General features: G+C 35.4%; 1 protein-coding gene across 1 annotated transcript in view; it reads left to right on the top strand.

Annotated features, from left to right (window-relative positions):
* Nucleotides 1-21,001, top strand: part of OLFM3 (olfactomedin 3) — a 40,784-nt gene extending 19,783 nt beyond the window's left edge. Inside the window, exons 4-6 of the mRNA XM_046645877.1 lie at nucleotides 1,008-1,227; nucleotides 19,103-19,209; nucleotides 20,324-21,001. Coding sequence (XP_046501833.1) covers nucleotides 1,008-1,227; nucleotides 19,103-19,209; nucleotides 20,324-21,001 — 1,005 coding nt within the window. The remainder of the gene's footprint in view (nucleotides 1-1,007; nucleotides 1,228-19,102; nucleotides 19,210-20,323) is intronic.
* Nucleotides 21,002-24,346: the final 3,345 nt, after the last annotated feature.

Below are 24,346 nucleotides of genomic sequence, written 5' to 3'. Positions count from 1 at the left end.
CAACATACACTTCTTGATCTCCAAATGAAAATCAACTTTTCAGTTCCGAACAGCTCTGTGCAACTGGCTCTTTTGTTACAGAAGCTATGAGCATGTTTGTCCCTGAAAGAGTTAATTCACTACATGTGCGAGCTACTCCGCTTTACATAAAGAGCTCTAAATTATCTATGCTAAGGCAAGTGGAGTCAGAGGATGGGTAATAATTCAAAGTGGTAAACAGCAACATACATTTCTTTGAGCTTTGAGAGGCTTTGCTTGATTTATTATGCTTGCTGAACTTACCTTCCTAATGATGCTGTGCTAAGATGGATATTAAAAAGAGGAATACTCAAGCACAATGGAAGGACAGAGTGATGTTAGGCCATAATTAGAAAAATTCTAAGCGTTAGGGAATAGCTGTTCCAGGATCCCAAGTTTTCTGTAAATACCCTCAGTACTTAGTAACATAGATAATCAGTAACTGGGTTAATTAGACTTAACAGGCATAAGCTATTTGACCTATTTCCAATAATTCATAATTAGAAAATGGACCCTGCTTCCATTTCCTAACTAAATAATGCATTACCCACTTTATAAAATGCTACCAGAAAGTGAGATAATACACAAACCTTTCCTACAATAATTGCTATCATAGGAAGTTTTTGTAATTATGACAAGGATCAATTTGTTTTATAGAAAAGCATTTAAAGAGAGGTTCTTGCTTGAAAGGCTGAGACAAATAGATTTACTCTTAATGATCATGTGCCCACCAACATTTTCACAAAATACCTAATTTCAACCAAAAATCAGCAAGGAATTTTGATACACAAATATCAAATCATTATGTTGTACACCTGAAACTAATACGTTATATGTCAATTACATCTCAATGAAAAATAAATTAAAAAGTTTTTTTAAAAAGGAATTTGAATCTGTTTTAATAACCTCCTTTAAGTATCATATTAAAAAGAAGGTAGCTGCTTGATCTGTTTACACGACTCTCAGGAACAACTGGCTGCTTTCCACAGGAGTTGAAAGAGAAGATGGATGAGCTCCTGCCCTTGATCCCCGTGCTGGAACAGTACAAAACAGACGCCAAGTTAATCACCCAGTTCAAGGAAGAAATCCGGAATCTGTCTGCTGTCCTCACTGGGATTCAGGAGGAAATTGGTGCCTATGACTACGAGGAATTACATCAAAGGGTGCTTAGCTTGGAAACCAGACTTCGTGACTGCATGAAAAAACTAAGTGAGTACAATAATTCCATTTGTCTAAGCTGTGTTTTTAAGTAGTTTCAGTGAAAACTGCATTCTTACATTTTGCAAATATCCGTAAATACCTAATTATAGGGAAACGAGTGACTGCTTTCTAAGTGTAACGTAAGTGTTCCCTAATGGCTTAAGCATGCCTGGGTACTCAGCGTTATTCTATTAAAAGTTGCCTGATTTTCAGAGCACCCTGTTACCATTTGATGGCTTGAAATAAGTAGTCTGGAAAATACAGTCAATTCTATTGTCTACACTAATGGAAATAAGTTTTATTACACACAGATAATATGTGATGGTCAATCACTGCTTGGCTAGAGGAAGCAGGGAGGCATTTCTGCTAGTGGAGAAAGTTAGAGGGCTCAGGAAAAGGAAGATTATCTGGGACCAAATGTGAAACAACAACGATTAAAGCAAACCAACACAATTCCTCTATTATGCAGACTTGCCGTCAGCTGCTCTGATCCAAAGAAGAAATAAAAAAGGGCACCTACTCAAATAGATATTCTCTATTCTGCAAGGAGTCAAATGTGTGACATGGGTTAAGGACGCTATTTCTTGAGTCATAAAATGTCTAGTTCAACCTGGTCTGAGTTTGCAAACTCTCCCATTGCATCCAGGAGCTAATTATTCAATTGAAGTCATCACGGGACTAGTCTGTAACTTAACGTGAAGTAAATAAGTGGTCATGAATTGAATAAGAGGGGTTGTACATCCATTTAGTAACAATATTTTAGTTGTTGACATGATGTGACACTACAGGGAGGGCAATGCAATAAGCATAGAAAATTGTTCTCTCAGCTAAAGAAAAGCTTCCCTGGAATAGGAAATAAACTGGGAAAAGGAGTAAAGAATTTGGAAAAAATAATCAATTCCCAGTAAAGAAAAGTTCAGAGAATAAATGTCAATGTTTAAAATAAAGTTTGAATGGCTTACAAGAACATTTTAAAGATTACTCGTTTTACAAATATAATTTAAATTCCATGCCTCCAACTCTTGCTCCTCTCCACCAATTTTCCACATTATTGACAAAGGGATTTTTTGAAATACAATAAATCCAATATTATTTCACTCTACTTCAAGTATCCTAAGAATCTTTTATGTCCTAGGATACAGTCCACGGCTTATGAGGCCCTTCATGCGTGGCACTCCCTACATCTCCCGTTTTAGGTCCTGCCCCTTCTCCCCTTACAAGCTATGTCCCAGTCACATTGCTCTACACTCTCCAGCACAGGATGCTGTGAGACGCTGTTTGTTCCTTCTGAAACACTCTTTCCCCTATTTACTCCTTCTCTACCAATACACTTTCACCTGCCACATGTGACAAACTCCTATTCATTCTTCAGGTCTCAGTTTAAACGTTGTGTCTTGCCAAAATCCTTTCTTGCCCTCCCTATGTGTCCCGTGTGTCCCTGCTAGGTGCTCTCAAACCCTGATCTTTTACCACTGATTGGACTTTTCCTGTTTCATTATCACTGCATGTGTAATTGGATGTCTTTCTTGCTAGACTTTCATTTCATAAGAACAAGAAGAATGTCTATGATATTCACTCTAAATCTTGTACCTCCCAATGCCTAGAAAATTGTCTGACAAGGAAAAATTACTTAATGAATATTTCCTGAATAAATTGATTCTATAGGGAGTCATAAGAACAATTTCTAAACTTTGGAAATAGAGTACTAATTTTTGTTTACTAAATACAGTAAATATTAGCTATTTCAAGTGGCAGAAAACAATCTATTTTACTTGTTAAAAAAAAAAGATCTCTTTTAGCCACATATTTGAGTTAGGACGGCAAAAGATTGATTAAGACAAAGCAAGGGAAAAGTTATTTATTTGATATAGCAGTTAAATAACTCCTTTATATCCTTTTGCTTTTATAATTCAAGTTATGGAGCTTATTGTTAATATAAAATAGGTAAACATTACCAACATAAAGCAATTTTGCTGCCATATTTTACACTTTTTTAATCAAGGGATACCTTTAGTTGGATCACATGTTAGTTACATAGCTTGCCAGACGATGTATCCACCAAATAAGCTAAGAAGAAAATCTCAAGTCAAGAATTGTTTGAGTACCCTCAATATCTAAGTTACTTTGGGGCTTACAAAGAAGTATCTATATGAATATTTTATTAGTCCATAAAACATCTGGTTAAAGATTTTCTGTAAATGGCAGTACATGGCTCTGGTTTGTGTAGGGTTCTGACTTGCATTGGAAGACATCTGTATGTTACAGTTGAACCACTCCAGACTCTGAGAATCAATTTACTCTGTCACTCCTAGCATCTTGCAATAAACCCAAGCCATAGGCTTTGTATGCTGAGACCAGGTGTCTACTAGGTACAAATGGACTCTACGAAAGCAAGGGCAGTCCAGAGAAAGGTTCTGCCTTGTAAACACCTGGAGGCTTAAAATGTGCCAGGTATGTTTTTGAGGGGTCAACATGGAAAACTCAGGATTTGCTCAACTTTAGAAATGAACTTCACTTACAACATATATTCTCTCTGAGTTTACTAATCCGGAAATAACGTCTACTGCAGTTAGGCAACTCTACACTCCTCTCAGCTCTTTCATGATTGCCTATTTGTTTTTTCTAATCCACATGTAACTCCCTACACACAATCTCCTCCAATATTGAAAATGATATTTGAGACAAAGAGGGTTAATCTCAGTGGACACAAATTCATCTTATTCCTTCTTACTGAACCACAGATAATATCTCTATGGTGTCCTTAAGCCTCAGGACTATGATCTGCAATATTATCAAAGGCTCTTTTTATTAATTTTCCCCCAGGGACCACAAAGTTTGAAAGAATGTGACTGTAAAACTGAAATAATTAGTTAAGATTTATTTTTATTTTATCTAATCAAAAACATAAAATCTAAGGGCTGGCCTGGTGGTGCAGTGGTTAAGTGCACGCGTTCTGCTTGGGCGGCCCTGGGTTCACCGGTTCGGATCCTGGGTGTGGACCTGGCACCGCTCAGCAAGCCGTGCTGTGGCAGGCGTCCCACATAGAAAGTAGAAGAAGATGGGCATGGATGTTAGCTCAGGGCCGGTCTTCCTCAAAAAACAAAAAGCAAAACAACATAAAATCTAGCACCAATACAGATATAAAACAGCAATAAAACTAGTATTCAACTTTCTTATTTAATGAGATGGCTGCTATTCAAGTTGATAGGACCTCATGAGATACCGAAAATAGTTTTCACATGTCATAAACTCCTTTTACATTGTTAGTGGCCTTCAGATCCCTATGTACTTTTGTACATCCCTGTGTGTGACGAGTGCCACACAAACAATGACTTTAACTCATTTATGCTTCTTGTCCCAAGAACTGAGTACTTTTCTCCATCACACCATGTTTATGTCAATTAATCAAAACCACTTACTGAGAGCCTTCTGAGCAGAGAAGATATTTATCAACTGGATCACAACCCTTAATTACAATGTAGAAAACATGTCCAGGTAGAGACAGACAGCCTTAATACCATAAAGTATGAAGCCACATGGTCCCTCAAAAAATAGATAAATGAATCTTTATATTTTCTATTAAAAAAAGAATTACTCCATTTGAAAATAGGATCTCTGATAAGATATATATATTTGCAGAAGAAAACGCAAACATATAAATTTGAGTGTAGCACTAAGTTATAGCTTCATTAATACCTTACTTAGTGTTTACACTTTCTGAGAATTGGTATATATTGGACCAAACTCTCTCTCTGAATGATTTTAACTCCATACCTAGTATTATCTCAAAAGCAAGTCCTGAATATCAAGACACCAGAACACATGGACTCAGAAAACAGATGTTAATCAATATCAGGATCATTAACAGGAAATGTAGAGAAAAAAACATATCAAGGGTTCAGTGTTCCAAAGGAGTCTAAAATCCAGTTGCTCTGCTGCTCGGATCTACAGTGTGACATTAGATAATTATGGTATCGACAATGTAGTAGTGGGAGAAAGAAGGCTCATCCATCAATGGCATCTTCACTCTTCACAAAAGCCTCTCAACATACACAGTCCATTAGCAGAGGATAGAAATGGATAGAGAAAAAAGAGCACAATTATAACAATGATGAATGCATTTCCCCTCACATTTCCAGTAGATTTGCTTTAAGAGAAAAAACTATAGTTGAAGATTACATGAAGTTCAAGACACCAAAAAAACAAAGTAGCTTCATTGCCTGCAAGATCTACTCCCAAATAGTAAATAAGGCACTGAAGGAACCACAAGTCATTGAGACCAGTAGGGCACCATTTGGCTTATTTCTATTGGATAATTAAAGTTTTGGATAAAACAGAAATGAGAAGAAATGCTTCAACACCAATGCACCCTAGTGGCCCGAATGAGGTACATAATGCTCTTTCCTAAGTGCTTAATTTTCTCCTATGAGAGACTGAACAAAGTCCCCTGTGCTTAATTAAATCATGTCACATTCCTAGATATGCAAAATATAATTATATGCATGTGAGAATTTGACTGACAGAGCACAGTCAAAGCTCTTGCACACCCCCTGAGACCCCCCATAGATATTTAATGTATATTATAACCCCGCTTTCCAGCTTTCCGGTCCTTCCCCCCTCACTCCCTCTTGTTAGTTCTATTTTAGGGCAATGGTTTGGTGCCATCTAGTGAAGTACAGGATGCAGCTTTTTATTAACACAGTTTTGAGGCTTCATATTTAACAAAAGTATCAGTAGCATTTGAAACTTAAGGTCACAAGTTGTGAAACTGAGGTTATTGCTTTTACCAGGTTTGTGTCAAATAAGTTTTAAAAGGGAAATCAAATTGTCTCTGTGGTAATAGTCTTTTTTGCACCTTCAGCAAATACTTATTGACTCCCCAGTATGTGCTGGCACTTGCCAGGTATTTGGGATAAGGCTGAGTAGCAGACAGTCTCCCTCTAATTGTCAAGAAGCTTGCGCTTTAGTGGGGCCAGCAAGCTTCTAAGTATATAACTACAGCAATGCCGAGAGCCGCTGCTTGAGAGGCACTGTGCCAGCTTGTTTACATGCATTCGTTCTAATTACTGCAACAACTCTGGATTAGGCATTATCGGCAATTTATTGTAAACAGAAGTTCAGACAGTTTAAATTCATTTGCCGAAGGTACACGTTGGAGGTAACAACTTTAAACTCAAGTCCTGAGTTCAAAGACTGAGATTTCTTCCCCCCACATGATGTCTCTTGTTGGGTACATACAGTAATAGAGAAATGACCTGGATCCCTCAGTAAGTTTAATTCAGTGAATAGAACCCAACTGCTGCAGAAAGAAAAAAGCCAGAGAGTCATTTTTGATCCTTCCCTGAACTCTCTCACTTGTAACCACATCTCCCCCCCACTCCAAACCGATCACTCAAAACGACCTCCTTTCTGCATCCTTACTTCCACCACCCAAATCCAGAGCATCATTATCATCTCTCAGCTGGATTACTGCAACGACCCCTTTCCTGAAGTCATTCCCTCTCCGCCACACTAGGTATTCAGGGTAGTCTTTTCCAAATGCAAATCTAATTATATTACATCTGTGTTTAAACGATTTTTCCTTTAAAATTAGATCTCAAAAGCTTTGCATGATTTGCCTCGATGATATGGATTCTGCCTAATTCTATAGCCCTTTCTCTCAAGTTCTCCCCATGCACTCACTCTGAGCTTTAGCCATTTTAATCTTTCACTTCCTCAATCACGCTTGCTTTCTTCTCCTCCTGGACACCGAGCTTCCTCTCCCGTTTCACGGAACAGTCTGCCTCCCCACCTTATGTATCCGAATTCCAATGATTTTTCATTTTACACACCAGATACTGACTACTTCATGAGCTTTCTCTGACTTCTCCTAAACATGGTTGGACTTTCCTGGCATGCTCTCCCATAGCCTCCCACCCACTCCCCCATGACACTTAGCACATTTTACAGAAAATGCCTATTTGCTTTTTTTTTCTTTTTTAATCTTTACCCCGTTATAGACAAGTTGTCCTTGCTCTGAGAGGTCAGGGACCAACTGTGTCTTGCTCCAGTAGAATCTTTGTAGACTATCATAAAACATCTGAAATATAATAGTTAAAAATGAGTGTCTATAGAGCCTTTGAAAGAAAATCTTTATTTTTAAAATAAAAAGCTTTGTGTTGCTTTCAAGAAATGAATCAGTGTATGTCAAATATAAAATATCTATATCTTTTACAAAACCTGAAATATTTTGGGGAAAAAAGACAACGGCACACTCTTTTTTCACCTTTGTTTTTGTTGCCATCTGTTCTTTCTTCAATGGTAATGCAGTATTTCATTCCAAAACACCTGATATTTGGCTCTACTTAGCATTTAAAGTGGGAGACACTGAAAATCTCATTGAAAGCAGGAATTAGCAGAAAAGTCAAACTGTGTGCCTGGGAGGGAGAGGAGTCAGATTTAACTTGGAAATATAATAGGGGAGACTTTTAAGAACACCCGCTCAAACTAAATGGAGGAGATCTTCATTTACCAAAGACAGTCCTACTCTCCCTAAAATGCCAGATTGTAATAGAAAATTTAATTTCTACAGTGTCCAGGCACTTCACGAAGATTAATTCTTCCAGAAGCCTAGAACCTTAGTGATTTTATCACATTTTTGGGAATTGGTATAGTTTAACATAAATTAATTTATCATTTATCTTTCTTTTATGTCCTACCTTTTCCTAGATTACAACTAAGTCATAAGCCTTTTAAGGATATAAAACCTGCATTTTCAGAGGCAAGTATGGACTGCCAAATTATTTGAGATTTCACAATACAATTCTGCTCCATTCACTTTGGATGTTAAATAGGTTTTTCCCTAAAAATATGTTCATGTGTAAGCTTTATCCCAGAAAAAGTTGAGGCAGTTTTTTAAATAATGTAAGGGTCAGGTTGCATTAATTTTGGAAAATACATGTGTTTAGACACATATTATTCATGATTTCATTTACTAAACATCCACTGAAAACTCATTCTTGTGCCTATCGAATATGGCATCTATTATGTCCATCCTTATTGTCACCTGTCCCTCAGCAGTATAGTTGATAAGATTAGACCTGCAAATAAAAGGTTAAATAACAGAAACAGATTTTACTATCAGATGTATGGTAGAGACAAACTTATTTTAAATAGCTTCAATAGATAGATTTTAAAGATCAAATTATATCTACTTCTTGCTACATGAGTTCTCCAACGCCCTTAGGTAAAAAGAAATAACATTCTGTCATAAACATATTCACTATACCATTTAATTTACTTATATGGGCATGGCCTTAGGATTCAAATCTAGAAGCTGTCTCTCCAGGATGTTGCAAGGTACAATTATATATTAAAGAAATAAACAAAAGAGAAGACAGATGGTTTTTATGCTTCGTTGATCCAAACAACTGATCTTTCTACTGAATTCCAAATGATATCTTCCTGAGCTATTGATTGATAAATATGGATTGTAACTAATCATAAAAAATTTAATGTCTGAAAGTCATCAGAGAAATAAAATGATTACATTCCTCAACGACCTACTCAGTATGTTTTCTGAATATACAGAGCCATACACATACAATATATTATAAAATGCTAATGTTTTCATGTGTCTCCCTGCAGACAGAAGAGCGTAGCAGGAGAAAATCAGTGAAGCAAGACTCAACTTCCTTCTTTGCCATCCACTTTTGCAGGAACATTTGTCTTTCAGGCATTTGGGGAAATTTTCCTTTCTGTCTGACTTCCTTTGTCCTCATGGAAAATGAGAGTGAAGTGAAAAAGATAATCATTTATTTGAACAAAAAGCTAGTTTTGGGGAGCCAAGAAATAGAAATAACTTTTATTGCTTATTTTATTTTACTTTATTTTTATAATTTTTGTGCTCCATCAGAATCTAATGCCTTTGTTTACTGAACACTAAGATCCACAAAATTATAACTAAAAAAGCAGTCAGTTTTATAAATTCCTGCAACTTTAATTTTACTAATTTCACTTGACAAGATGAATTTTAGCTTTGGAATTCAATAACAATTTGTAAGAGAAATTTCTAGTGGGAAGAAGTTGACATTGAGAGACCTTTCTGTCTGTTTTTTCTTCCCAAGAATAAGAGTAGATGGTGATGATCACCATGATCATGATCACACTGATGGTGTGTGTGTGTTTCACCACAACCTCAAACACCACTTTCTCTCCATCACCATATAAAAGTTTATTGATCCCCTATCCACTCAATGTTCTCTTAGTTATAATAACAAAGTGTCAAGCTTCAGAACTTCCATTTTATAGGTGAGGAAATTCCATCCCAGAGAGTAAGTACATTATCTGATATTATATGATGATCTAACATTGTGGCTTGGAAACCAGATCTCCTGACACCCACCTCAGCATTCTAACCTGGATGGAATATACCACACAAAGAACAACTCCTGGGAAATTGTGGAAGAATAGAGAGACAAAAATCATATAAAAGGACAGAGTCATGGCTACTAAACAGATTAAACTACCATCTGCTCATGGGTTCATTTGCTTAATTATTCTCTCTTTCAAATCATCAGTTTCTCCCTCTCTACTGGATTACTCTTAAAGGCAAACAAACTTTTCTTAAACAAGAATAACATCAGCACAACAATAAAGATTTCCTGTAACCCCATGTTTCTCCACCCCCATCTCCCTGCTGCTTCTCCCTTGAAAGAATCTTCTACAGCTGCTGCTTTGGTCTACAGTATTCTCAAAACCTGCTCCAATATAGCTTCTGATTTCAACATTCTCTTCATTTGATTCTTGTGATCATGGCTTCTTGCTTCTAAATTCCATGGTCATTTATTTGATTTATCTTTTATCTGTTTTATCTAGACAGCTCAGTAATATTCTCCACAGGTCATTACTTCATCCTTCCTAAAATGCCTTTTCTTTTGAATTTCTTAATATTGCACTATTTTTCTATCCCATTTATAGCTTCTTCCTGGGTTCTTTTGCTGAATCCTGTAAACATTGTGATGTCCCAGAGTTCTCTTCTAGATGTCTTTCTCTTCTCTGGGTATGCTCTTCTCTAAGGCAATATTTAGGCTCTGGCTTTCACTATCATCATTGTGTTGAAGATTGTCCAAGCTTTGTCTCAAAAGGGTGTTTTCTACCTAGATTTGTATACTATCTTCACTACATCTCCTCTGCCATGTACAATAGTCATGAACAACTTAAAATAACTCAGACTGAATTCTTGATTTTTCTTCCCAAACCTATTCCTTCATCATTTCATCTGAGTATGTGACACTACAATCTGCCCAGCTGAGCAAGCTAAAAATCTGGATGTTATCCTAGATTATTTTTAACTGGTAATATTCCTCTAATTCCTCTTACTTTCCATCCTAAGATCTAATCTAAAGCCTAGTCCTATCAACTTTATCCAAAAAGAAACATAACCCAAATCCATCTGCTTTTCTCCATCTCTATCACTGCTCCATCCTCTCTCACCTGGACCAATGTCATGACCTTTCAACTGGTGTCTGCTGCTGGTCTCTCTCTGCCTACTCCTCTACAATTAACTTTCACATAGTAGCTAAAGTAATCTTTTTAAACTGTAGCTTACATGCTGGCACTCCCCCATCTTCTTAAAATCCTCCGGTAGCTTTCTGTCATACCTAGAATAAAATCCAAATACTCGCTCTGATTTTACAAAGTTTCATTTATCTATACCATTCACTTCTCAAACCTCATCTTCTACTTTTCCAGGTGTGCTCTAGACACACTGCCTTTCTTTATTTTTATGTCTGTTTCTATTAACTCATCAAGCACATCCAGAATAATGATGACTAACATTTATTAATACTGAACTGTGTACCAAACTATGTCATACTATTCTACACTCTTAGCATATATCTCTTTTTTAATCTTCCCAATAACACTGTGATATAGGTATTATTACTGTTGTTACCCATGAGATACTGAAAAGTTAAATATTGTTCAAGTCTCCCAGGGGGTGAGTGATAGAATCAGGATCCAAATCCAGGCAGTCAGACTCCTTAACCCATGACTTCAATGACTTTAAAATGCTGCCTTCCCCTGGCTGATCCACTGCCTGAATGTCCTTCATTTCAATTTATGGGTCCATGGCTGACTCCTTGTCAATTCGATTAAATATCATCCTCTCTGAGAGGTCTTCCCTACTCACCCAATCTAATGCAGCTCCCGAGTCACTTATCAAACTTCACTCTTCACATATCTGCATTAAAGTTATTCTTACCTGATATATTGAGCTTGTTTGCTTTTTTGCTTATTTTTTCCTTCTCTCTTCCTATTAAGATTCACCAGAAGTGTCGTGTCTTCCGCACCATTGTAATTCTAGTACCAAGAACAGGGTTTGATGCTCGTTAAACTAAATTGATGCTGGATGAATGAACAAATGAATGAGTGAATGAAATACCCCTGTCTCAGATCCAGAAGCCCTTCTTTTAGCACCTAAGTGTCTGTTTTCTGAGGTAGAATTGACTGGAATAAGAATCAATTACTGCCATCAAACAAAGTAGATGGTAAAAAGAGTCCATTAGTCCATAGACCACCCCACCATGATCAGCCTATGTGGAGGAGCTTTATGGAAAACAACTTATGCACAACTCAGTGAAGAGTAAAAGACATTTCCATACACAATTATCATAGAGCTATTTTGAGTTTTAATCAAGTTTATTGCCATGGAGTCCAAAATCCTCAATGCACTCACTATTTCAGACTAAGAAACCAAGGGATTCATTTCAGGTATAGATATTATTTAAATTGTCAATACTTTGGGTCACTAGTTCTTCACTTCAAATGTGCTTCTTAGATTACTACTACAAAGATTGATTTATTCTAAGGATGTTACTCTGGGATGAAAAGTGGTGGAATGAGGTCAAATCCAGAGTGGTGCCATTAAGAAAAAGGCTGGCATTGCACATTGTGAGTCACTGGGCAGTTGGGAGACAGCGATGGGTGACAGACATGGAGGAAAATAATGGAGAGAGGAATACACATAGGAGAATCAAAGAATGCAAAACGCAAAGTTCATAAATGTTCACAAGATCTTCTCTGGCCAGAGACTAGATAGAAAATGTTTTTATTTGCAACCAGAACTCACATAGTTTCACGTGCATATTTTGAAAATGGTTTACATCTAACTTAAAAGCCCATTCACTGAAATATCACAGAGTTAAAGTTTGCAAAATTATATTGATTTACTAGATTATAGATATGTTTCCCTCACACAGACGGGCGACTACCATTAAGATACATATGCAGGACCAAATCAGTGAGACCTAATAAGAAATATAACTGCATGAATTTGTGCTTTCTAGATCATCACATTCATTTTTTATAGAAAACTAAACATGGGAAATTAGTTGAATTTGCTTGTTTCTGTCTATGTTTGACAGTTTATGGATATGTTTTGTAGAAGAGTAGAGGTAAAATGTGGCTTAAAATAAGATAAATTGCAGGTTATCAAAGGAAGCTGTCTTAACGGAAGAGGTGCTATTATATATTACAGTATCTAGGGCTAAATTTCTGTAATTTTTACTTAATATCAACAGATATTCAGTGCACTCAGTACGACCTCCTTTTATTCTCAATATAGATTTGGTCCTAAATAACTTCTTCATTTAACTTTCTTGTCAGTTGATTCGAAAAAAGAAAAAGAAGTAGAATAAAAAAAGAAACGGAAAGGATAAGCACAAGCAATGGTATTTTGAGAAGCTACAACATATGGACCTATTTTGTCTCTGTTCACCTTATATTCCCAGCACCTAACATAGTGCTGGTACATAAGAAGTTCTCAGTGAATCATTGTTAAATGAATATGTAAATTAATTATTTTATATTTAAATAGTAACTATTGGTTTTGCCCTCTAATTTGTTTCAGAGAAAATGCCCATTGCTACAAGAAGAGAGCAAAATCATTTTTAGTTTAGGTATCAGAAGCTTTTAAGCCCTGGTATTATTTCTGTCTTAATTCCTGGTCTAAACAATCGAAGGCTCAGCAGTATCCCTCTGCCACACGGATACAATGATGAGTTCGATCCAAACACCACAAAAGCCAACACACCCAAGCCACGATGTGCTGTTAGTTTTTGGCAATGTTGTTTACAAAAGATTCATGGCGTCATTCTTTGTCCCAAAGATAGTTCTTATGCAGGTTTTAATTTATCCATCCAACTCAATTCATATTGAAGTTATGTCTACATGAACCGAATCAAGAAGATCCTTTAGACCCAGAAGATGAATCAACATCTGAAATACGCATACGTCTGAGGGAAGCACGAGCTTTACGTCTTCTTGTGTCTAAACTGTGATTCGGTCTTCAGGCAATAGAGGCTACCTATGGCAAAAGGGGCCAATTGTGCTGATGAGGCAGGTTAAAAAACTCATTTTGAGGTTTAATTATACAGTTTAACCAACTAAAATGTTAAGTCAAACTCCACAACTACAAAATCTCTATTCACTCTCAGCATCCAAACAACTTGAGGTCGCCATAATTTCTTACTGACTGTATTTCCATTTGGCACTTTCCTCTGAGTATAAAGTTTAGTGGGGATGAAAATTCCATTATGTTTATGTTTCATATTTGGGACATGATATTGATCTATACCTAGAACAAATTTAAAGTGACTTCTAAAATTCCACGCAGCTTTCTTTTCAAGTAATCAAGAAATATCATTCATCTTTAAAAGATATTTTTCAAGAAAGTTTAAACTAATTTTTCCTTCTATGGAAAGCGGGTCTTCAACAGGAGCATATTTCTCCAAGGTCATAATCACTTGCTACTTTGAAATAAAATGCACGCCATTTCTACTTGAATCACATGCACAATGTCTTTAATACAGCTCCTACACATGTACTAACCGATGCAATCGCCTATTAGCTTTTCTTAACACCCCTATGAAGTAATGATAAATGCCATCATTCATAGTAAGAATTCTAATTCTTTTAAGGTTGAAAGAATTAAAGAAAGAGAGATTGCCATGTCAATTTTAAGACAGATCTTGAAGTATAAAGAACATAATTTTAATCTCATCCTTCCAGGACTGAAACCAAATTAAAATGCAGAATATTCACAACTTTCATTGCTGGAGACTATTTACAGCTTCAATTTCCACCTCCTTCCTAGACCTGCAAGGAAGCATGGCATAAAAAAACCCTGGAAATGATTTTTCAATAGGCAATATATAAATGTGATGTTTGCTTTTTAAATTTAATGACTCATAATGTTTTGCAGGTATTTTAATTTTAAAATTATAATTTAAATATATTATGCACATGGCTAGAAAATTATATGTTTAGAATAAAAAGACTTAGAATAAAAAGCATGTCTCCTCCTGTAGTTCTGCTCTCCAGAGGCAACCACATTTAAGTTTAATTTTAGTGCTTCTGGTGGTTAAATCCATCTTTGTAATAATACGCTTGTTTTTCCACCATTTTTTATTTGGTTTATCAATTTTGGACACTTTACTGACTTTCCGCTCTGCAAAAAGGAGGATTTAGATCATTTAGCTAAAGCCACTTTCTTTCTCATCTCCTCATAATACACTTTTACAACTATTCACAATTCGACCCTTACCAACTTTGTAACTTCAAACCCCATATTTAAATCTTTATGATTTTTTTCATTAATTATAGGAAAACTCTCTTAATACCATGTTTTTAAATATGAGGACAGTTTGAACCTCATCTTTCTTTCACCTCTTCTCCTAATTTTTAATTCTCTGACAGTGTGAACTTTATCTATTCTTCTATCTTATCACAGTTGGAAACATTTTGTCGTTTCTATAATCACACAGCAGATAAAATGTCTTTTAAGTATTCTGTAATTAGTTCATGGGCTGATTCTACAAATTAAAAGTTATTATGACAATGCTTATATTGTTATGTGGGCGCTAAGTATGTATTCCTTTCCTCTGTAAGTCCAATGTCACAACATCTGTGCCATTCAAAGGAGAATATTACTAGAGTTAAGTTCAAATGAATTCTCCTTTTATGTATTTCAAAAACCAACTTCACTATACCCAGTTTTTTCTAGAGGGTCTCATACAGTATTTCTTTTTTTTTTTTTTTTGAGGAAGATTAGCCCTGAGCTAACATCTGCCAATCCTCCTCTTTTTGCTGAAGAAGACTGGCCCTGAGCTCACATCCATGCCTGTCTTCCTCTACTCTATATGTGGGATGCCTACCACAGCATCGCTTGCCCAGCGGTGCCATGTCCACACGCGGGATCCGAACTGGTGAACCCGGGGCCACCGAAGCAGAACGTGCCCACTTAACTGCTGTGCCACCAGGCCGGCCCCTTCATACAGTATTTCTATAGATCAACTTCTCTTATTTCTGACACCTTCCTCCTGGAGATGTCTGTCCATTCTGGACTAGCTGCTCTCAAGGCGTACTGCACAGTTGTCATTCTGGGACAAGAAGTCAGTTTTCCTGATCTCGTCTTCCCTTGTTTTGGTTTACTTGCTTATTTTGCTGCAATATATCCTCGAGTAAACTCTTAAGAAAGGGTGCGTTGTAGGTAAACTTTGGAAAGTCTGCATGTCAGAAAATATCCTTATTCTATCTTCCTCTGATTTTTCTTCCTAAATATAAAGACACTGATCATTGTCTTCCAGCATCCAGTACTGATGATGAGAAACCCAGTGACAGTCTAATTCTTATCCGTTTGCATGTGACCACCTCACACTTTCTCTGCAAAGATCCAATTTTTCTCTTTATTCTTAATCTTCTGAAATTTCACAGTAAATTTCTTTAGGAGTAAATCTGTTTTTGTTCATTATAATGTGTGCCCTTTTAATTTGAATATATAGGTTTTGTAACTGGGAAAATTTTGTGCATAATTTCTTTGATAATTTTCTCTACTCTTTTTCTTTCTCCTCTCGTTCTAGAGACTTGCTCTTCAGATGTTGGAGCTTCTGGATCGATCCTATATGGATCCATGTATTTTCTCTTATTTTCATTTTTACTTTTTTAATTTTCTGAATAACTCTTTTTATCTTCCAATTTATTAATTTTTAAAAAGTAATCATATTTTAAATTTCAAATAGCTCTTTTTGTTTTCCTTTCACAGTACACAGACTATAATATGCAAATCTCTCTAAAGACACTAAGATTCCCTCTGCTCTCTGAATTTTCTCTCTTTTTATGGTAGTCTGGTTTTTCTGCAGATTTACTTTGGTCATTCTTATTCTAAACTTTTTCAAAATCTCTGCTAATTCTTGGTTACCCAGTCATTTTTAAAGATTTAACAATCAATCTGCTTGGAAACTCTGTGTATTTAGGCAGGGCATGACACTTCATTCCATGGTGAGTATGCAAAGAGACTATCAAATGCAGAATGCAAGAGACTTTGTTCTAGAGCTCCAATGCCTACATTAGTCGCCCTACGTCTTTTCAGGTAATTAACAGAGTTTCGTAGATTTTTTTTTTTATGTGACTTCTAGGATCCTGAATCTAGGAGTGAAGATGGGATCAATTGCTCTTATGGCATGTTTTCAGTGGTTTTCCTGTTTTCAGCAACCTACCTCTTTCCCAACATCCTTTATACCTGAGTCCCTTACTGCTCTTTCTCAAGGCAGAGCAGCCCCCACCTCAGCTCTTGCCTTCTCTACACAGACACTGAGGCATCTTATATCCTCCTACATCTTTAATTACCACTCTCCATCACCTTCTGCCTTCTAGAAATTTGTTAGTTTCTTCTCCACTAATGACTCTTATACCTTTCTCTTTGCTTTGGTTTTTTTCCCTCATGTTTTACTCCTTGATTATCATTTCAATGAGATCTTGGGAAATAAAGAAGATAAAAGCACATATTAGTCCATCATCTTACACCAATTACTTTTCACAGTTTACCTATTTTTGCCATTTATATTTTGTTCAAAAAAGAATTTATTATCCACGCCTAAGAAAAAGTATCATTTTGTTTTGTGGTGTTTTTCAGGGGGAGAGATGTTTTTCTATTTATTTCAATATACTTAGACTTGAAATTTTCATGCACTTACCATCTGTGAATGTAGATATACTTACATAGGACATAATTAAGGATCATATTACTTTCACTTGCACATTCAGAGAATATACTCAACTAGATTCATTCAGAATACATTTGCTTTTTCTAGTTCAAGTTGATATTACTTTACTCATATATTGTTCATGTGTTTATACAAGTTGAGCTGATACATTCTAAATAAGTTTAACCCAAGGTCTTGCTATTCAATATAGAAAATGCCATAAAGTCTTCTGAATTATATGCCCAGTTTATCAGGCTTGAGGAAATTATAAGGTAATTCTTTTATTTAAAGTATATAAGGATGCCATCTCATCTAATTTCCTTCACAAAAGGAGAAAAAACATGTATACAATTCATGTTTCATGAAATGCTAGAAATTACTAAACACATAATTATCACTAAAGTAATAGTACAAAATAGAATATTAGCATTCATCATCTTCCTAACGGCACGGCTTAGTACTCTGCCAGTTACCAATTATTCTTATGAGGAACATCTATAGATAAAAATGAGCCAAAATAAGTTTCAAGTTAGAATTAGTTTTGCATTTGCTTTGTGGATGTCTTCTTTCTCTTACAAACACACAGGAACCAATAGAAACTAAATAGAAATGTATCAATCCTAGGGATAGTCAGAGGAGGAGCTAAGAAACATGGAACACATAAGGCAAAATTTCTTTTAAAATGTAAAAAAAGAACAGAAAGTAAAATAGAGGATAAATGGATAAGAAAAAAAAATTCCTTTGTTTAGACAAAAGGTCAGTATTTATAGGCACTCATATTGTCTTTCACAATGTGTATTATAAATAGCTTTTAAATTTTGCTGTTTAAGAATTTCACAAAATGCTGGGTTTCCTTTTAGTTTAGGTTTTGGCATTTATGACGTCTAGGCTTTTCCTAAGATCTTATTCACAGCTAAAGTGATAAAAAATATTACAATTTTTCAAGGAAGTCATTAATTTTTCATCATGCTACTCCACATCTTTCACTTCATTTGACGACGGGGTCTAAGGGCTTACCTTTTGGGCTTTCTTTCCTTCGCATCTTCATGGCTACTCTATCAGGCTTACTACCTGCACAAAGTATTTTCCATTCAAACCTCTACCTCTTTCAAGTAGACTGTGTTGAAATTCATTTTTTTATAGCATGACTCCATTTATATGAAAATCTAAAAATGGCAAAACTCAAGCAACAGAATGCAAATCAGTGGCCGTCGGGTCTAAGGCCAGGGAGAAAAGATTGATTACCCTTCCCTTCATAGCTGGAAATTTGCTTATGTTTATGCTTTTGATGAATAATCTATCAGATATATTTAAGCATTTCTGTGGACATATGTTTTTACTCCTATTGTTGTATTCTATAAAGATATCTTTCACAGGAGCTACTCATTCACAAATGCAAACTGAAAATTAGCTTATAGAGCTCTCTCTGGCTTCCATAAGTTGTCCACAGCCTCGAAGCATAGGGGCAGGGAAGGGGCGGGGAGGGGGAGCCGGTGATCAGGTAAACAGGCCCATGGACAATTTGTTTGATTTTTTTGACTCCTTTACTTAGAAGAAGCAGGTGCTGAATAGGTATAATGATAATGACTTTCCTCACTTATTTCTTTCCAGATTGTACAAATCACTTCCCAATTTAAAATTCTACACTTTAGATTTAGAGTACTGAAAAAGCAACTATTCATGGTTCAAATTATAGTTCAACATGTGGTACCCAACATGAATGATCATTCATTCGGAGTATGTGATATCAGTCCCATGGATTTGCTTTGTTTTAGGATACCTTTCTTTGCTCTTGGTATGAGTATGTATGCTGGAATCACTGGCCATGTCCACCCAACATGTTTATGTCTCTCTAATTTCAGCATGTGGCAAATTGATGAAAATCACAGGTCCAATTACAGTCAAGACATCTGGAACCCGATTTGGCGCTTGGATGACAGACCCTTTAGCATCTGAAAAAAATAACAGAGTATGTTCCTTCCATAAATGCCTTTATTTAGAATTATGTTTTATTTACACTTTATGTCTACAGAGCTATTCATTTCTTTTCAGGAATATTAATCTCAACTTGAAAGGTGTTACACCATTTGCAAATATTTTGTTTGATAATATTAACATATCTACTGATATATGGCAAATTTATTTTAGTAAAATGTTCCATCCTATAGTTTACCAGTGAGTCTAGTTTTTATTGGTTTTAATGTTGTTTGATGCTTGAAACGGGCTATTACAGGTGTACAAAATTCTCTGTATACTCCTTCTAAAACTTGCTCCTTAGGGTGAAAAAAAAAGCAACACCAAATAAGTGAAAAAGTTAAGAGCTAACCAATTCACTAAACAAGCTAAAATATCACTGGAGACAAGAAGTAATTTTAAAAGAAATAGTACTGAAATTTTGGGGAGGTATTTTCATAAGTTAGTAATGCCTATATTATATAAGTCAGTATCCTGCAAACTTACCATAGCTCTATGTTCTATTACAGAATTCAGTACACATTAAGATTCTCAAAGGTTAAATCTACATGACATTAGTAGCCAAATTAGTAAAATGGTTTCATGGAAAGGTAGTTGTACCTCTCAGCTGGTCTAATGAATGAGTGTTACTAAAAGGTTCTGTGGTATCCATAAAGGATACCACAAGTTGAAAGTGTAAAATTAGACCATACATTTTTCAGAGCAAGGAATAGAATAAATAAATTTACTGAAGGTGATATTTTCCGCAGTTATTACTGATTGCGTCTATCAGGTAACGAAACAAAATGATGTGATTTGCATTGATACATGTTTGGTTCACTCAGTGATATGCACTGAATGGTCAAAAATATAACACTAAAAAAGAAAAGACAAAAAGAGAATCAACTTCAAAGCAGTAAATTCAGTTGTTTCCCTTCTATATAGACCATGATTCTACTTTTGCAAAAGCCTGCATTGCTATCACATTGCAGCAGGTCAGCTGTAAGTAATGTGGCTTCCAGAGCCCAAGAATGGTGATATTAATAGGTGCTGCGTCTCATTGTCTTTATTTTGGAATTCTCAGAAAGGTACAGCATTTTGTCACTCCATGTTTTTTTCCTTCTTCCCAGGTCTGGTACATGGACAGTTATACTAACAACAAAATTGTCCGTGAATACAAATCAATTGCAGACTTCGTCAGTGGGGCTGAGTCAAGGACATACAACCTCCCTTTCAAATGGGCGGGAACTAACCATGTTGTCTACAATGGCTCACTCTATTTTAACAAATATCAGAGTAACATCATCATCAAATACAGCTTTGATATGGGGAGAGTGCTTGCCCAACGAAGCCTGGAGTATGCTGGTTTTCACAATGTTTACCCCTACACCTGGGGTGGATTCTCCGACATCGACCTAATGGCTGATGAAATTGGGCTGTGGGCTGTGTATGCAACTAACCAGAATGCAGGCAACATAGTCATCAGCCAACTTAACCAAGATACCTTGGAGGTGATGAAGAGCTGGAGCACTGGCTATCCCAAGAGAAGTGCAGGGGAATCTTTCATGATCTGTGGGACACTGTATGTTACCAACTCTCACTTAACTGGAGCCAAGGTGTATTATTCCTATTCCACCAAAACCTCAACATATGAGTACACAGACATTCCCTTTCATAATCAATACTTTCACATATCCATGCTTGACTACAATGCAAGAGATAGAGCACTTTATGCCTGGAACAATGGTCACCAGGTCCTGTTCAATGTCACCCTTTTCCACATCATTAAGACTGAGGATGACACATAAGCAAATGTAATTTGTTTTCATTGATCTAAACAGTGTCATTTGTGATAAACTCTATAGAATCCTTTCTGGTTTTTATTTATTATAACTTTCATCATTTCTCCAAAGCATTTTTTATTATAAAGTTGGTGTTTCAAAAAACAGCTGAGCCTGTCTAAATTAACCTGTTGGAAACACATCTTAACTCCTAAATTTACAAGGCCTATCATGTCCTTGTCATGAAAAGCACTAAATAGAGCTTAAGTGGCTAAAGTCATAGTTTTGCAAAAGATTAATGATCTGCCTTATATTAGAGTCAGAGACTAATGGTGGCTTAAATGCATGAATGTCTTTTTTTTTTTTAATCTGTCATTTTTTACTGTCTTCTGCTCCACATCAGGAAATATTTTGGTAGGAATTAGAGGGAAAAAAAGCACTTTCCCCTCATTTATTTCTAAAAAAGATTTAAGGATTTTATTAATATAAAACAATAAAATTAATCATTTTGCTGTTATACAATTCTCTGATGCGGTGCTGTACAGTCATTTTTAAATCTCTTGCTAACATTTTCTTGGCAATATGTATTTCTACCATTGTAACCACCATTGTACAATTGTATCTCTTCACTTCTGGGAAAGTAAGTAATATTTTTTATAAAATACACTGCAGTTTAATCTCAGTAATTACTACGAGTCAATTTTCAAGTGTGATCAAGAAGGAAGTATCTTCTAGGCTTACCCCTTGACACAAGCATTAGAAACTAAAAAGAAAATCAAGCCAGCTCCCTTACGTATAATCTTTATTTTACCCCACGTTTACTAGACCACTGACACTGAATGCTCAAACTTGAACTTACTCATATGGATACATTACTCTGCTCAGTCTACTGAAAAAAAATAAAACCAAATAGTTGCTTGCAAAGATGTAGCTGGGTCACAAAAAATGAACTTCAATTCACTCTACTTATTTATTACAGAACCAAACAAATTTTGTTCTTCATAATTTAATATATTAGTGTTCTAGCTTTTATTTTACACACAACTTGCAGTAATGTAATTCCTTGTGTCAGGACTCTAAAAGTACAGGAAGCACATATAAAAAGTCTTAAAAAGAAAATTTCCGTAATGTCATCTAGATTTATATTATAAACTCTGGAGAGTTATTGGCAAGAATTGTGCTAAAGAAAATGATGGGAAAACTTGGGAGTTGTCTGTGTGGTTTAAATGGGCAAATAACCAATTCAGAAAACAAGATGGGAAGGCAACCCCTTGATACCCTGATTCATTGTGTGTGCAGAAGTAATGTAACGAAAAAAGTAAAGCTTTAATAATTTTTTATGTTAATAAACCCAAAACCATATAATCAATATATATCAAACATATCATTGGGTTTGGATGTACTTTCCATATATTAAAAATACCTACCTAAGGCAGTTTTACAGAAACTAGAATGGGTCGGTTTTGCAATTTAAAAAGTATATTCTATAATAAATATTATACGACTTAAATTGTTGTAAATGTTGACTTTCACACATACATATCATAATTTCCTTTGTAAAGTAAGAATATAATAACTCAGATAAAGCATTGTGTAAAGAAATACTAATACATCAGAGTAATTCATTTCTAATAGTCACAAGTAAAACATCATTCTCAAATATCTCACTGTCAAAATTGTAGAATTCAATAATCCAATCTTGAAAGTGTTAAAGTTGAACAAAGATTTCTTTGTCTGTCTACAAAAAGTTAGCATGATTTAATGACCACTCTGGGTCCCACTGCAATGTTGTCTTCCCTTTTAACACATTTGTATAAGTTCTCCTCTGCTTTTGAGGGTTAGAAAATGTAGGGGATTCACTTGGCATTGCACACACACCACAAAAATAATCGGCCAACACTTTGTATATCAAGAGTTTCTATGAAGAAAGAAAGTCAATTTCAGAAATGAACGAATTTTTAGTAGATGGCCTCGAATGGATATCTGGATCTTCATTACTTGTTATTTAGAAAAATGATGTAATGTGGTATCATCACATACATTCAAAACCTGGATGGTCACAGCTTTTTTGTGAGATATGCAGCCTGTAAAGCACTTCATTGTTTTCTATGTAAGGTTTCATCACCGTATCCAATTTATAGTGTATGTGCTGCTAGAGCAAGCACAGATTTTATTATTGTCACTAGAAGTGGGGGTAACATGAGTTTAAACATGTGATTTGCATTAAGCATTTATAGTTTAAATGCATTTTTCTTAATAAATTATCAGTTTTGTGCCTGAAATAAATAAGAACTTAGTCTAAAAACTGTTTTTTTTTAAATCTCAAACAAATAAATTTTATGAGGGAAACAACAGCTATTTCAAAATCATCCACGCAATCCAATCAGTGAAGAAATCCAAACTCACAAAGTCTTAATCCTAAGTGGAACTGTATAACTGGTATTTTGAGAATTAACCAGATCATTAACAAACTTCCATGTCATTCACATAATAGTATGATCATAGTCTGATTGTGTTTGTGTGACATTTGTATTTGTGGCTCTTGAATCACAATATTTATTACTTACACTTACACTTATATCTGTGAGTTTATAAAACGATAATATTTCAGCGCATTACCAATACATAGAGATAAGAGAGAAAATAATGGCAGATGTCTACATGCAACATTACAAGTGATTAGATAAGATTTACCATAAACTAATAATCTTTGGTTCCTATTACTATACTCATAAAGTCATTTCAACTTTACAAACCATAGTATTCTCTCTGATAAAATCTTATCTTCAGAAAATTGATTCTTAGCCTTAATAAGAAAATGGTCTTTATATCTGAAAATCACTACAAAACTTACAAGTACAAATTTTTCACAGAGAAGAATTACTTTTAAAATGTAACTATACAAAATTGTACTTCTGTTCAAACTAAAAATAAAACCAGTTGTTTTCTTACTAAGGTAAGTTTTACATATAATAATCCTTTAGTTTTATTCTCCTTAAAGAATAGATTTTCAAAAAAAAAAAGAACCCATCTGGCTCTCCTTACCACTCAAGATTACCAAACTTTTTCTGCTAATGCTAAATTTGAATTCAATTGACAGCAAAATTAAAAGGATCCCTTCAAGTTAGAGCAAACATGAAAAATTATACAATTTGCAGAGTGTCTAAGAGCCAGGCCTTCTAGAAATCTGGATACTTTCCGAAACAAAACCAATAACAGCATCTTGCTGACTTGATGAGGTAGGTATGATTATATCCTCTACTAAAGGTACAACGAGAGTTCCTACGACATCATAAAAGAATGGGCATATAGACAAAGAGTACTCCGCTTTCTCCATCATCACGTAGTAAGTGGACCATGAGAAGAACTACT

The sequence above is a fragment of the Equus quagga genome, chromosome 18 (assembly GCF_021613505.1).
Source record: "Equus quagga isolate Etosha38 chromosome 18, UCLA_HA_Equagga_1.0, whole genome shotgun sequence".
Lineage (NCBI taxonomy): Eukaryota > Metazoa > Chordata > Mammalia > Perissodactyla > Equidae > Equus > Equus quagga.
The sequence above is the reverse complement of the archived record's forward strand: the minus strand, read 5'-3'. Positions and strand labels throughout refer to the sequence as shown.